The sequence below is a fragment of the Neophocaena asiaeorientalis genome, unplaced genomic scaffold, assembly GCF_003031525.2.
Source record: "Neophocaena asiaeorientalis asiaeorientalis breed wild unplaced genomic scaffold, Neophocaena_asiaeorientalis_V1.1 scaffold684, whole genome shotgun sequence".
Taxonomy (NCBI): Eukaryota; Metazoa; Chordata; class Mammalia; order Artiodactyla; family Phocoenidae; genus Neophocaena; species Neophocaena asiaeorientalis.
Genome location: NW_020174048.1, coordinates 7,580,197 through 7,595,164, shown reverse-complemented (window position 1 = coordinate 7,595,164; position 14,968 = coordinate 7,580,197). Strand labels below are relative to the sequence as shown.

Sequence of the window (14,968 nt, the reverse complement as noted above, 5' to 3'; positions counted from 1 at the left end):
TTAACTTAGCGAATTCTAAAAGAGGTACGACTATTCATGGTTCCTGTTATTTATTTGGGTTCTTAAGAAACAAATTTGAAATGGAAATGTTCCTGATATAAAAATCTAAAAGTCGATAGAGAAACTATTTTATAACAATTTTAGCATTACTTTTGGAAATGAATTATACAATTATAGGGATGTGACCAACACCTTTGGCCAAATGATAGCACCACCGTGTAGCACCGTGTCTTTCCCAAAGCAGCTGTAGGGAGTGACTGAATATGATAGTAAAAGAAGTATTTTTTACTGTTTAATATTTTAATTGTTACTGCCACTAAACTGGACTACAAGTTGCACAGATATAAAAAGAAAATTTTCTTACATTTTTCCAGGGTAAAATGACTTTACTATTGGGTCACACTGTGTCTTTGGTTGTATGTTAATATCACCTTTCAAGAGCACAAAATGTGCTAATATTAATGTCTGTTCTAATTGTTTAGGCAAATAAACTAATCAAGGAGGAGCTTCAGAGTCAAGTGGAATTGCTTAACTCTTTTGAGAAAAAATACAGTGATCCTGGCCCTGTATATGACTGCTTGGTGTGGCATGATGGTGAGACCTGGGGGTAAGCAGTGTGTTTCCAGTTCTTCATTTAAAAATCATTTTATCTGCTCTGAAGAACATTAAACCCTCAGAACTGCCCAGAGATTTGGTTTATGTGACATTAATATCTCCAAGCAAAGCTACTTGAGGGCCAAATTGGCTTTTGGGTAGTTTTAGATAAGCCTTTTGAACCTCTTAGTATTTTAGACACGGAAGCTGACCCTTAGCTGTTTTAAAGAATCTTATTTCATTAACCAGATAGTAGTCATTAAACAGATAATATTAGCAGGTTGATGATTGGTGTATGTAGAAATGTTCCTGATTGAAGCTGGGCAGTTTGGAAAGTAAGTGCACGAGGATGTTGCAAAGCATCTACTATAAAAGTTTTAAGGGCAGAGGAGGAAAGTTGGGTAAAGATTTACCAACAGAGACCTAGTAGCTAAGTTGAAGCGAGGCAGCGTGATGCAGGCGGCAGCGTTAGAGCTCAGATCTGAGACGGAATCCTAGCATGTGAGTTTGAATGCTTTATCTGCACCTCTCTAGGCCTATTTCCTCATCTGTTAATTGGGATTATAATCGTACCTCCTTAGAGGGTTTTGTAAATTTGATGTTTCTAGACATAGTAGGTACTGGATAAGGGTAAGCTGTATCTGCTGCTTCTACTACTACTAATAATGATGATTTATACCAAGTTACCTATCACGTACATTTTCTACTTTCTTTCTTAGTGAATCATACACTGAAGTTGTGTTCCTTTATGTCAGCTAGTGTGTCTTCTTGAATTACGATCTGTGTAGAAGCAGGAATATGTTCTTGATACAGATATTTGGGCGTGTACATGTTTCAGGGTCGCCACAATAAACCAGGGACCCTTCCAGAAATTGTTTTGTAGTTTGAGTCCCTGCTCATATGCAAAGAATTGTTTCCCGAGATGTGGCAAACACAGAACAAGATATGGTGATTTGATTGCTGTCTCTTGTTAGTTTATAATGCACCGACTTAAAAGGGGCTTTCCTCTCACAGATGTGGGTAATAACTCATCTTTGATAATGGGTATATAAAATGGTCAGTTGAATAGGAAATCTCTACTCCATTTGGGCCTGAAAGTGGTAATAAAATATTTGCATATAACAATATTTCAATCTAGATGATAGTTGATATTCATGCAACTTTTCCATGTATTGTAGTATGTTTTGGTGTGTGTATATGTGCAGGTGTGCACACATTGTGAACAGTTCTTTTCCAAAAGCTTTGCAGAAGCTTTGATCAAGTGTTTGTAATATTTAAAAGTTGTTCAAACATATGGTTTAGTAAATTTGGGGACATCTACCCCGTGGTATAACACGATACAGTCATTCCCAGTCATAAACCTTCAGTGATTTTTGTCATGGGAGAGGAGGTAAGGTTAAGTGTGAGGAAAATACTAGATACAAAATTCAGTGACACAGAAAATTTACTACAAAACACGCAAAAGGACTTAAGGAAATACTTTAATGTTAGCGGGGATTGGGTAGCGGAGCGGTAGGTGGTCTCAGTTAAAGTGTTTCTATAGATGCTGAAAGCACTGCGGACTATGTTGTCCTAAGGGGAATGGCTTGGGGTTAGGATGTCCAGGGGGCCAGTGTATGTTTCCAGAAAGTTTTCTTGGTCTTTAAGGCAATTGACAAAGAAAGTGATAAGTGTAATAGTTTGTCAACAGTATGCTGAGACATCTTGAAGAATTTTTGTGTTGGAAATGAAATTTAATCAAATATTAAGTGAAGTGAAATCTGTGATAACTAGAAAACATTTTAGAAAATGTTAGTATAATCAATGAAAAACACAGCAGAATCATGCTTTCAAGTGCTACTAGAAATAATCTAACTTGTTTTGCACAATACTATATATTGTATGGGACTTTGATTCCCCGACCCCACCACAGAGTTAGATCCAGAATTTTTTGAAGCGAATCTTAAAGATCTTGAATCACCTTAAGGCAAATCTCGGCACTGTCTGCAGGTGTTCTCATGTCTCATGTCAGAAATGCCAAGCATTTCTCAGGGGAGGTAAAGTGACCCTAAGTGTCTGTTTTGTTTCAAGAATGTCAGGTCTGCCCTCCGCTTGACACAATTCTACTAATTGTTAAAACCCCTGTCTCTGCACTTAACCAGGTAACCTAGTATGACTGCACTCAAGTATTTGCCAGGATGCATAGTGTCAAGTGCTGTCCCTCAATAGGGAGCAAAACCTGGTCAGAGAAACACTATTTATAGAGGACTACGTAAAGGAAAGACTATTAATTGGTTTCTTTTCAGTGGTTTTTGACCTTGTTTCAGTTTTCCTTTGAGAGTTTGATGAAAAGTGTGGATTCTTTTCACACACACGTACTCTAATCCTGTCCACAGGCCTTCTCTGTCTTCTAACAACTGTCCCTTGAGTTAAGCCAAACAGACCTTCAGAAACGTATACCCTTGCACCATGTTCATATTTGCCCTCTGTGGAGTTATTTAGTGAAGTCACTAAGTTCTGTATTTATATTTTGATATGGTGCTTGAATTGTTGAGTCCCTCCATGTAGATGGTGGTTATAAGAAGTGCTGTGAAATGTGTCACAGTATTTGCTGTGAGAATGTTGTTAGAAGATGTTGATGCCTTCTTTCACCATTTGGCAAATAGCTTCTTTGTACCAAGCCGACTCTCTAGAAGCTGCTTCATGGACTCTAGACTCTGGAAGCAAGTACTCCCTGGGAACATCTGAACCTGACTAGGAAGCGTCAAGAGAGATGTCATTGAAGGGTCAGCACAAGTTAGCTGAGCAGAGGGTAGGAAAGGGGGTTGAGGGGAAAGATCCAGAGAATGATGGAGGAACTGTTAGCCGTTTAGTGTGTGATGGGCTGCGTGAGGGAAAGGGAGGACTGGAGAGTGATTTCCAGCATGGAGGCTGGCCAGGTACTTAAATTTTGGCATCAACGGTGCTGCTTTTGGCATCAACGGTGCTAGCAGATGTGGAAGATTTGTTGGCATACGTTTTATCCGCTAACCTCAGCTCTGATTCCATTTGATGTGCTGCTTGTTTTCTCTGTGCCTTACTTTCCCCGTAAGTGTTCATTCTCCTGTGTCTTGCTATATTGTACTTATTTTTTTGAAATGCCGTAGATCATTTTAGGCACACATTGGAGTATACATAAAAACAAACCGATGATTTCAGAGATTCTTCTTCCCAGATTCTTCTTTTGTAGTGTGTTAATGAAATGTATGCCTTAGTATTTATAATAACGCCCTCTCTACACTATACTAGTGGGCTTCCATTAATTCATTATAGCGATTGTGATTGATGTACTTAGCTTGTTAAAACACAGCTGTTCTTATTTAGAAAATGAGCAGAAAGGTCTAATAGCTAAACACGTAATGTTGACCCTTAAATGACGTACGTTTCATTTATGACTGTTTTAGATTTATTTAGTTTTCATCAGACTGTCTTCTAAAGTGTTTGGAATATATATTTTAAAAATTAAAAAGTTAATAAAATGAGGAAAGAGCAGACAGGAGGACAACCATAAAACTGTAGAAAATGCTTCTTGTGAAAAACAAATGTTTGCCTAAGGCTGTTATAAATGTGCGTCCGAGGCTCCGTATAGTTCATCTAGCTTTGAGGGCCCACCTATGCTGTTGGATTCATGAAATCAGTTCTAAAAGAATCAGAAGGAAGCAGGGCCTAAACTGTGTTGTCAGAATCACCCTAAACTATTCTAAAGGTCGAGGCTAAGCTTTGGTCTGATTCCTTAAGCAGATAGATGGTCTTGTGCCTGGAGTTTCGTGAAGGACAGTTCCTAAAGCTCTCTGTACGTGACTTCATTTAAGGGCTGGTTCCTGTAAGTTATTTTACCTAATCTTTACTGTCTACTCCGTGAAACAGGCAGTTGCCGTGTTTGTTATGGTAAAAGCAGATAGAGTGGTGAGAAGATATCCCAGAAACAGTATTGTGTGATTTTTTAAAAAGTAAGAAAATAAGATAAATTTCATTACCTACTCTTTATTCTCATCTTACAGAGCCTGCATTGCTTCAAATGAAGACGGGGATTTGAGTAAATCTACTGTTCTGAGAAATTACAGAGAGGCCCAGGAATATGGCTCTTTTGGCACAGCTGAGATGTTGAATTACTCCGTTAATATATATGATGATGGAAACCTGCTCTCCATAGTGACGAGTGGAGGTATTCTGCTTCAGATTTGCTAACTAGAGATAAATTTACAAAGTGGTCAGATGACAAATTCTTCTAGCCAGAAGCAGCCTTATAGAGAATTTAATCGAATGATCCCTACTAAAGAACTAGGTCTGGAATAATGGATGTGACTTGGTTCCCTGGAAATTCCCTGGCTTTTTTTAAAGCCATAACCATGTAGGCTCCATTTGAGGAGTATAAGCATGGTCCAACCACAAAAAATAGATCAGCATAATTCATCTTATGAACAGTAATTTCACCTCCAAATATTAACCCTTGAAAATTCACCCATGAGTGCAAAGAGTCAGGTAAAAGGATCCTCACTACAGCATTCTATGTAATTTTGAAAAAGTTGTAAACTTTTTAAATGCCCATCAACAAAAGAATAGGTTTTTTAAAAAACTTGTATTATTCATCCTGTGGAATACATTATATAGGAATGAAAATGAATAAATCTGCATATTCCTGTATGCATAAATCTCAGATACATAAACTTTACTGAAAAAAATTATTCATGGTAAAACATTTGTATAAAATTTTTAAACATGCCAGGCAGTACTATATTATGTTTATGCGTGTGTGTGTGTGGTAAAAATATGAAAACATAGGTGGGAAGAATGTGCGTACCAGCTTCAGGGTAAGGGTAGTGGTTACTTCTGGGGAGGGAGAAGGAGAGTGAAGTAGGACAGCCAGCTCTTTCCCTCCCCCTCCCCAAGCTCTGTTGAGGTATAGCTGAAGTACAAGAAACTGCACATATGGATACACACGGTTTGGTAAGTTTTGATATGTGCATACACCCAGGACACCATCACCACAGTCAAAATTACGAACATATTCATCACCCCCAAAAGTTGGCATGTCTTCCTTTACTCAGGTAGCCGCTGAACTGCTTTCTGTCCACTCTAGATTACTTCACATTTTCTAGAATTTTATATAAATGGAATTGAAGAAAAATTTTTTTTTGCCTGCCTATTTCAGAATCCATATTGTGACTGTAACTAGCTTGTTCCTTATTGTTGAGTAGTGTTTCGTCATGTGCATCCACCATGGTTTGTTAATCCATTCATCTGTTGATGCACATTTGGATTGTTTCAACAGTTGCGTACAGGTCTTTGTAGAAATATGTTTTTGTTTAATTTGGACCAGTATCTGGGAGAACTGGTGGGGTGTGGTGGTTGCCTATTTAAGACTCTCGGAGCTCCTCTTCACAGCAGCTGCTCCCTTAGCACCCCACAGCAGAGTGTGAGTGCACGGCCCCACCCACCGTTGCCATGTCAGGCTCAGAACTGTAGTAAGAGGCATCTCAGTGTGGCTTTCGTTTGTATTTTCCGGGTGACTAATGGAGTTAAACATCTTTTCATACATATATTTGCCATTTGGTTATTCTCTTTTGGGAAATACTTTTTCAAGTGTATTACCCATTTTTCTTTTGAATTTTGAAAGATTATGTTCTGGATATAAGCTCTTTGTCAGTTACATATGTTGCAAATATTTTCTCACCTTTGTGACTTACATTTTCACTCTCAGTGAAACGGGTAGAATCCAGGATGGCAAAATAGTGTGTGTAATTCATTTTTTGTGAATTATCGTTAAGAGACTTAAGATAATAATACACTGTTAGATGTTAAGACGAGACTTTATTTTTATTCTATGACTTTTATTGTGATTAATAATGTGCAAATTGAATCTAATGGTTAAAACTTGGAGTCTCTGAGGATGTTTTGTCATCTTCTCCCCTTTTTGCCTCTAGGAGCTCACGGAACACACGTAGCCAGTATAGCTGCTGGGCATTTTCCAGAAGAACCTGAACGGAATGGCGTGGCTCCTGGTGCTCAGATTCTTTCCATCAAGATTGGTGATACAAGACTAAGCACAATGGAAACGGGCACGGGCCTTATCAGAGCTGTGAGTATTTGTGAGCTGTTGACTTCGAAGACTAATGATTAATGATCATGGATGTTTTCAGGTTTATAAAGTGCTCTGGCTTTACAAAAAATATTGGAACTGTATTTGGTGTATAGGACTTTGTTTTTAAAAGCAAAAATGCTTAATTCATTTATATATTTTTATTGAAAATTATTAGGATAAAGTTTTTTGGAAACTATGAAAGTATTATTTACATTATACTCTCACTTCTAGTAAATCCCTTAGGAAGCTGTTTTGAGCTACTTTAAAAATTAAAAAGACCTCTTAGCCAGCTTGCTCCGTCAGTGTGAGAAGAATTTACTATTCTGCATTTCATTTTAACATGAATTATATTTTACTTCAGCAAATTTAGACTTTAATAAGAACCATTCCATCCCCCTTCCTCTCCCCAGCTCTGCTCTGCAAATGCTAGTTTGTTTCTTATTGACTACTTCCTGTACTCTGTGACTCCCTCCTACATTTTTTTAAGTTTATCAACCATATGCCTGAGAATAACTTATAAATTTAGATTTGAATTGGAATACGATTGGTTAAGAAACTATGGGATTCCATGCCTTATTGTACTGGCTCATCTGTTTCTATAAATGGCTGCCTAAACTGGACTCTTAATCTTTTCAATAGATGATAGAGGTTATAAATCATAAGTGTGATCTTGTCAACTACAGCTATGGAGAAGCAACTCACTGGCCAAATTCTGGGTGAGTGTTCTTTGGCACTTGTCAGCCATAGAAGCTTAGCTGATGAAAAGTATTAAATGCTTTTTAGAACTGGATTGGATATCACAACTGAAAAAGAGCAGACTCGGTGGGTAGATGATAACTGTCTGTCTCTGAGAACCCCGCCCCCATTCCCACATCTTTGATGTAGTTTTCCCCTCCTAGCCAGCCAGGTGGACCCGAGGGCCCATCTGTCACTAGAATTCCTCATCCACACGCAGCCTGACCTCTTCCAGGTGTACTTTCCTGACAAAATCTAGACTTGTGGAAGCCCGGCAGATCCTTCAGTGATCCCACAACTCATCTGCCCGGGTCTGTGGAGGTCACACTGATGTCATACTTTGTTTAGGACCGCGAATCGGAGATGTTCATCAGCGTCGTCTTTGGTCACACTGCACGTGCCCTTGCACTCCTGGACGGCCATTTTACACCTCCTTTTCTCCTTGGAGCCTTGCAGCGACCTCCCCTTTCATTCCTCAGCTGATGTCCTCACGTCTTTCTTTCCCAGAGAAAACAGAAGCACTCAGAGGGAACCTCCATGCCCTTTCTGTGACCTGTCTGACCCAACCTTCTGCCTTCCCTTGCTCTGTAATGAAAGAAGTGCCGGGATCGAAAGCCACTCAGGCACTTACGATCTGGCTCTCATCTCCTCTTTCCTCAAAGACTGCTCCAGCATCATCCCTCGCCTTTCCCGGGTTGTCATTACTACACAGACATGCTCTAGTACCTGCTAGCTTTAAAATTAACTTACTAAAAATCCTCTTCATTTCACACAGCCTTCACTTACTTTCCCAGCAAAACTTAGTTATTATGTATGTTCACTGTTTTCCATGGACATGTCTCACTGCCCCACCCCATGGCTGTGCCATCAGGATCTTCCTGCCGCCAAGTCCACTGGCTTAGCCTTGACCTCGTGTTGCCTCACCTCTTTATCCTTCATAGTACTAACTTTGAAATTACCTTATTTAGAGTGTTTACTTATTGATCACCTCTCTCCCACTCCCCCACCACACCATCCATATACACCCACCATCCCTATACACCAGACCATCCCTATACACCAGACCATCCCTATACACCCACCATCCACGTACACCCACCATCCACGTACACCCACCATCCACATACACCCACCATCCCTATACACCCACCATTCCTGTACACCCACCATCCACATACACCCACCATCCACATACACCCACCATCCACATACACCCACCATCCCTATACACCCACCATCCCTATACACCCACCATCCCTACACCCACCATCCCTATACACCCCCCATCCACATTCACCCACCATCCCTATATACTCACCATCCCTATACACTCACCATCCCTATACACCCACCATCGCTATACACCACACCATCCCTATACACCCACCACCTACATACACCCACCATGCACATACACCCACCATCCCTATACACCACACCATCCACATACACGCACCATCCACATACACCCACCATCCCTATACACCCACCATCCACATACACCCACCATCCACATAACTCCAGTCTTGTATATCTCAAGATTGTATTTATGTGACATGCTGAAAAAGACACAATGACTGGAATCAAGAATGATGAGTGGTTGCCAGGGCTTAGAAGGGAACATGTAACTACAAATGGACAGATAACACCAAGGAGATTTTTTAATGAGGTACTAAAATTATTACTGTGTTTATGGTGGTGGTTGCACAGGCTATATACATGTGTTAAATCTCGAAGAACTGTACACCAAAGAGAAAGTCAATTTTACTCTATGTTAATATAAAAAATAAAAAATTTTTAAAGTTAAAAAAAAAAACCTTAATTTTCTCAGATCACTGGTACTAAGTCCCTTGTGGGGCTGGAAAGGAATGTCTCACAAGTACCCTCTCTCTCAGTTGTTTCATCCATGAAGGTAATCTCGCCCCTTTTTCTCTTGCTTCAGTAGCTTGATTACCTCAGTGTATTTCTTTCTCTCCTTTAACAGTCCTTCTTTTAAAGTCTTCTTTCCCTAGCGTTCTTTCCTTCACATTTATCACTTTGGAGTGTCCTTGGCCCTTTACCATTTTTATATTGACCCCATTTTCTTCCTTGTGGTCTAACTTTGTCTCCTTTAATTAATACCAGTACATTTTTCTTATTTGCTGTCAAGCTCTAACCAGATTTCTTATATTTTAAATGCTACATTTAAGTTCTTCTTAGTGCCTTATTTCCACTTTCACCTTTGCCACTTGTCACAACTGTGTGTGTGGATTCCCAAGGAGTCATTTCTGAATACTTCAAGTGGTAGATGGAGGTGGACCCCTGTTGTCCCACCACCCAGTCACTGCCCAATGGTTCAGTCTTTGCTCTTGGTCCTTTTGTAGTTTATTTTCCCCACATATATTCAGTTTTGTATCTAGCATTTTCCCCATGTTTAACCTGGGGCCTCCTAACTCCTTCCCTCCACTAAAACCCAACGAGGGTGTGTATCTCTTGGGGTGGCTGTATCGTGTTCCACCAATGGTGGATGTGCCAAAATTTACTTAACCGTGCGTTTGAGCGGAGTTTGGTGTTATAAACACTGTGGGCGTAGGAGCTCAGCACTTGTAGTTTGAGGATGTCCTGAGTGATTCTAAAGCACCTCTCCTGATCCATGACCACCATCTTACTTACGCTACTTAGAACCCTTGTTTTGGTTTGTTTTTTCATATACACCATGTTTGAAAATATTTTCACATTATGGTCATATATTTCTTGAAAAGTGGGACAGTTTTATATGTTCAGCGGAATTGTCTCTCTCTTTCAGGAGAATATGTGAAGTAATTAGTGAAGCTGTGTGGAAGCATAACGTAATTTATGTTTCAAGTGCTGGGAATAACGGCCCCTGCCTTTCTACAGTCGGGTGCCCAGGAGGAACCACATCAAGTGTGATAGGTTAGTTTCCTGTTTTAGAAATAGACTTAGAAACAAGCAGGCAAAAAACCTCAGTTCATCCAATGTTAACTGTATCTCTACTCTATGCAAGACACTGTGAGCCTTAAGTAGATCCTTAGGAAGGTGAAATCTAGTAGGGACTTTCTGATCTAGAATTTCCCCTACAGCAGCCTGGAGTAAGGGGTTTACTGGAAGTACAGATCCAGGGCTGTGGGATTACAAATGTACAGTTACCTCTGCTTTGAGAATTTGGGCAAGGCTTTCTGAAAGCAGTGTGAGAATGAGGATTTTAATAGGTAGAAATAAGCAAGGGAAGGGCTTTCCAGGCTAAGTAAATAGCATAAATAAAGACACTTGTTTCACTACTTATTTATTGTGTAGGGCAATTTATTTATAGTCACGTTTCCTTTTAATTTCTCTTGGAACATGCAGAAAGATTTAGATGTAGAGGAAGGAAGCTTCATTATTGAGAAAAGCAGTTGAATCACATTTGTTCTATGAATGTGGCTTTTTCCCACTCTTTGGTCTTCAGGATCTGATGCAGTGTTGTTTCGCTGTAATCTAACGGGAAAAAATGCCTGTCAGCAGGAGTTGTAGGAGCGCAAAATTAGTTGCAGTCATAATATGAAAATAATCAAATTAACTTCCATTATAGTACAGTAGCTGCCGCCTTGTGTAAAACACCCCCTCCACAAAACATGAAACCCAGCCCTGATTTTTTTCTACTAAGATCATGAATGAGGAGGATGAATTGAGAGATCCCTTATGTAGTAAATGAGGCCTAAAGTTTTTTGGTTTATTTTTAAATTTGGGATCAAAATAAGGCTTACACCTCTTAACATTTGTGATTGGATGCATGACTATAAAAACTGGTCCCAAACAGTTTTTCTGGCGTATCCATCAGTAACTGAACAGATATGTATATATCATAAGTGTTATTATAGTTGTAAAGATATTATTGATGTTATAGACACACAGCAAAATTTGGGCATCAAAGCTTAGAACAGAAACTGGTCGTTTTGAAAATGTTTTTATTTTGAAATATCAGTGACCTTATGTTTATAGGACGTGCTTTTATTTATAGCTTGTAAATTTTAAGCAAGGTGTAGCTTGCTTTATATAATTTGGTTTTGTTTTTTTGCGGGGGCTGCGTCAGGTCCTTGTTGTGGCACCTGGCATCTTCGTTGAGGCATGCACGACCTTTTTTGTTGTGGCACATGGCTTCTCTCTAGTTGTGCCATGCGGGTTCCAGAGCACGTGGGCTCTGTAGTTTGCGGCACATGGGCTCTAGTTGAGGTGCACAGGCTCAGTAGTTGTAGCACACGGGCTTAGTTGCCCTGCGGCACGTGGATCTTAGTTCCCAAGGATCGAACCCGCGTTCCCTGTGTTGCAAGGTGGATTCTTTACCACTGGACCCCTTTATTATAGTTTGAAACCTTTTGATTCAGTAATTCTGTTAAATCATGTGTTAAGATAACAGTGCCTGCCAGTGTGATACATCCCTTGTGTATTCCAGATCTCTAGATATTTTTAAGTACACAAATTAAAATGAAACAAAATAGATCTCAAAGGTATCTAATGATCAAAATACACTGCACTGCTACAATGCTCAGTATTTTGTCATTTTTTTATCCCCAGTTTCACTGAAAATTTTATACTAAATTTTACAAAACGATTAGTTTTGTGTGGCAGCATCGTTAACCTGAGTCCTCTTAACTCACCTATTTTATCTAGACTTCTGCTCTGAAGATGTGTGTGTTGTAAAGAAGAATGAGGAGCTGGTAGGCTTCGATTCTAAGTCTTGTCTCTGCCGGTCATTTCCTTTAGTAAATTTTTTTAATCTCTCTATGCTCTGCTTCCAAATTTCTAGAATGAAGGAACTGAGTTTGATCTCTATGTTCTGTGATTGCAGAGTCTAACTAGTTTGCATCTGCACATTTATCTAAAAGATGGTATGTAGGGCTTCCCTGGTGGCGCAGTGGTTGAGAGTCCACCTGCCGACGCAGGGGACATGGGTTCGTGCCCCAGTCCAGGAAGATCCCACATGCCGCGGAGCGGCTGGGCCCGTGAGCCATGGCCGCTGAGCCTGCCCATCCAGAGCCTGTGCTCTGCAGCGGGAGAGGCCCGCGTACCGCAAAAAAATATATATAATAATAAAAGACTGTATGTAGCATGTTATATGCTTGTTATTTACTACAGCCATTTTTGTGGTCATTTAAAAATGAAGACTAATCAACTGATTCCTTATCTTTCTAAAGTCATATTTTAAAAATTTGAAACACATTTCTCTTTTACACATAGATACACTTTTAGATACATTATTATATTTAATCCACATAATAATCCTGGAAGGTATTTTTATATACAAAAGCATACCACCTAGTGTAACATCTGGCATGTAGTAAACTTGCCTTGGTTATTAAATTTTCTTATCTTTCCATTTTGTGAGAAGGAACTGTGGTATCGGGAGAGTAGGCAATTTACCAGGGTCACACAGCCGAGGGAGCAGTGGGTTTAGAATTAGGATCCCTGTCTTGTGTCCTTTTGTTAATGACCAGATCCACTCCACAGGTGTTGGTGCCTACGTTTCTCCTGATATGATGGTTGCCGAGTATTCTCTGAGAGAGAAATTACCTGCAAATCAGTACACGTGGTCTTCTAGAGGCCCCAGGTAGGTTGAGAGTAGTACATGGGACTATTACAAATATTTTGTTAAACTGCATGGTGGGGAGGGGTAGAGTTTTGGTCATTTTACCGATTCTTTCTGTTGGTTTTTGCATTTTCATTTTGATTAACAATCTCGTTTGAGGGAAACAGGTAATTAAAGAAATAAATTACAGTTATTTCATTGTTAGATGTATGACATAACTATTCTGTTATAAATTTTATGCCCATGTCTACAATCCTTCACTAAGAATATGTAAGGTTTATATAAGGAAAATTTTATTTTTTTTATTTCAGTGAAAGTTTTATTTATGTTTTATGGAACCTATTTTTAGAACACTATTTCCAACACCAGAAATGCTTTATGATCAGCCACTTTAACAGACTAGTGGAAAATTAATAGAGAGTAAGGAAGTAGTCAGAATTCATGAGTCTTCCCAGTTATTTGTTCCAGTTACAAGATATCAAGGTTCAGTGCAAACATTGGTAGAGAACATAGACAGTGCAAAGAGAAAAGTGGGAATCACCCTAAACCTCATCATCTGTCGTATGTATGGGTCAGATTTCGAAGAACATCTTTTTAGTTATTACCGTGTGCGTAAGTGGAAGCACACGCGACTCAGGCACTTCTATAACCTACTTTTGTCACTCGGTAATACAGTGAGAACATCTTACAGGTCAACAGATATTTACCCAATAATATTTGTTTTAGGATAGTCACTAGGAGGGCTGCTACCAACCCGTTACAGGAGTTGTTTGCATTGCTTTCAGTTCTCTGTTAAAATGTGAAACCAAATAGCCCCAATATTCCTAGCCAGGAACGACGATAGTTGTTGAGCTGGTGTTTGGTGACGATGCGATGGTGAACTCTATGGGCTTTAACTCAGCAGACCCTGCTGGCTCGAGTCCAGCATGGCAGCCACTGGTCACATGAGAGTCTGAACTGAGCTGTGCTGCAAGTATGAAATGAACACCAGATTTGCAAACTTGGTACAAAAAAGAATGTAAATTAACTCATTTTTTCCTATCAATTTCATGTTGAAATTACAATATTTTAGATATGTTGGGTTAAATAAAATACGTTACTAAAATTAAGTAAACCATCTTTTTGTTAGCTTTTTTTAAATACGGCTTTTAGAAAACTTTAAATGCCATGTGTGTCCCCCATGCTTCTCCTGGACAGCGCTGTTTTAGACTTTGTAGACAAGAGGGTGCTTCTGCTTATTACAGACGCGAAAAGTGCGTTCATCAGGCGTCTGAGCAGCGACCCTCATTTACTGCCCTTCTATAAAACATACGTGATACTATGGCCTGCCACGCGTAAGCCCAGGTACGCACACACACAGACGTTTTGTCCACTTATGAGGGAAAGAACTGCTGCGTAATAGTGAAATAGCCGTGATTGCGGATAGTTCGTGTGTTGTACTGTAATTTATTTGGCTAGTGGCCTTTCTACAAAGGCCCTGTTTATCCAGTGTCCACCGTCGTAAGCAGACTCTAACTGCTTTCGTTCAGTGCTGATGGGGCCCTTGGAGTGAGCATCAGCGCCCCAGGAGGCGCCATAGCCTCTGTTCCTAACTGGACGCTGCGTGGAACTCAGCTCATGAACGGGACGTCTATGTCTTCTCCCAACGCGTGTGGAGGCATCGCCTTGATTCTGTCAGGTAATGACGTTGCTCACCTTACTACTGTTGCTCAGTTTCCCAGTGAAGCGACAGTGAGTTGTTGGCTATTCCGCGTGTACTTCAGCCACAGTTTCATTACTTTTCTTAATAAGATAGAAGTAACATGATAAAATGGATTTTAAAAGTATCATTTATACTTCATCTTGGTCCTGGTTCTAAAATGCATGATTTATGTATAAGCTTAGTTAAGTAGGTGTGAAGTATCTAGACAATTTCATGTTCACAGCTTAAAATAAAGTCAGATTGTGGCCGTGAAAAGTAATTGAATAAATTTCTC

At 39.7% G+C, this 14,968-nt stretch overlaps 1 protein-coding gene across 1 annotated transcript in view; it reads left to right on the top strand.

Moving 5' to 3' along the window:
- TPP2 (tripeptidyl peptidase 2) overlaps nucleotides 1-14,968 on the top strand; it is a 67,764-nt gene that overhangs the window by 21,277 nt on the left and 31,519 nt on the right. The window contains exons 5-11 of the mRNA XM_024754029.1: nucleotides 483-607; nucleotides 4,614-4,777; nucleotides 6,537-6,691; nucleotides 7,334-7,410; nucleotides 10,215-10,342; nucleotides 12,914-13,013; nucleotides 14,522-14,670. Of these exons, the coding sequence (XP_024609797.1) occupies nucleotides 483-607; nucleotides 4,614-4,777; nucleotides 6,537-6,691; nucleotides 7,334-7,410; nucleotides 10,215-10,342; nucleotides 12,914-13,013; nucleotides 14,522-14,670 (898 nt within the window). The remainder of the gene's footprint in view (nucleotides 1-482; nucleotides 608-4,613; nucleotides 4,778-6,536; nucleotides 6,692-7,333; nucleotides 7,411-10,214; nucleotides 10,343-12,913; nucleotides 13,014-14,521; nucleotides 14,671-14,968) is intronic.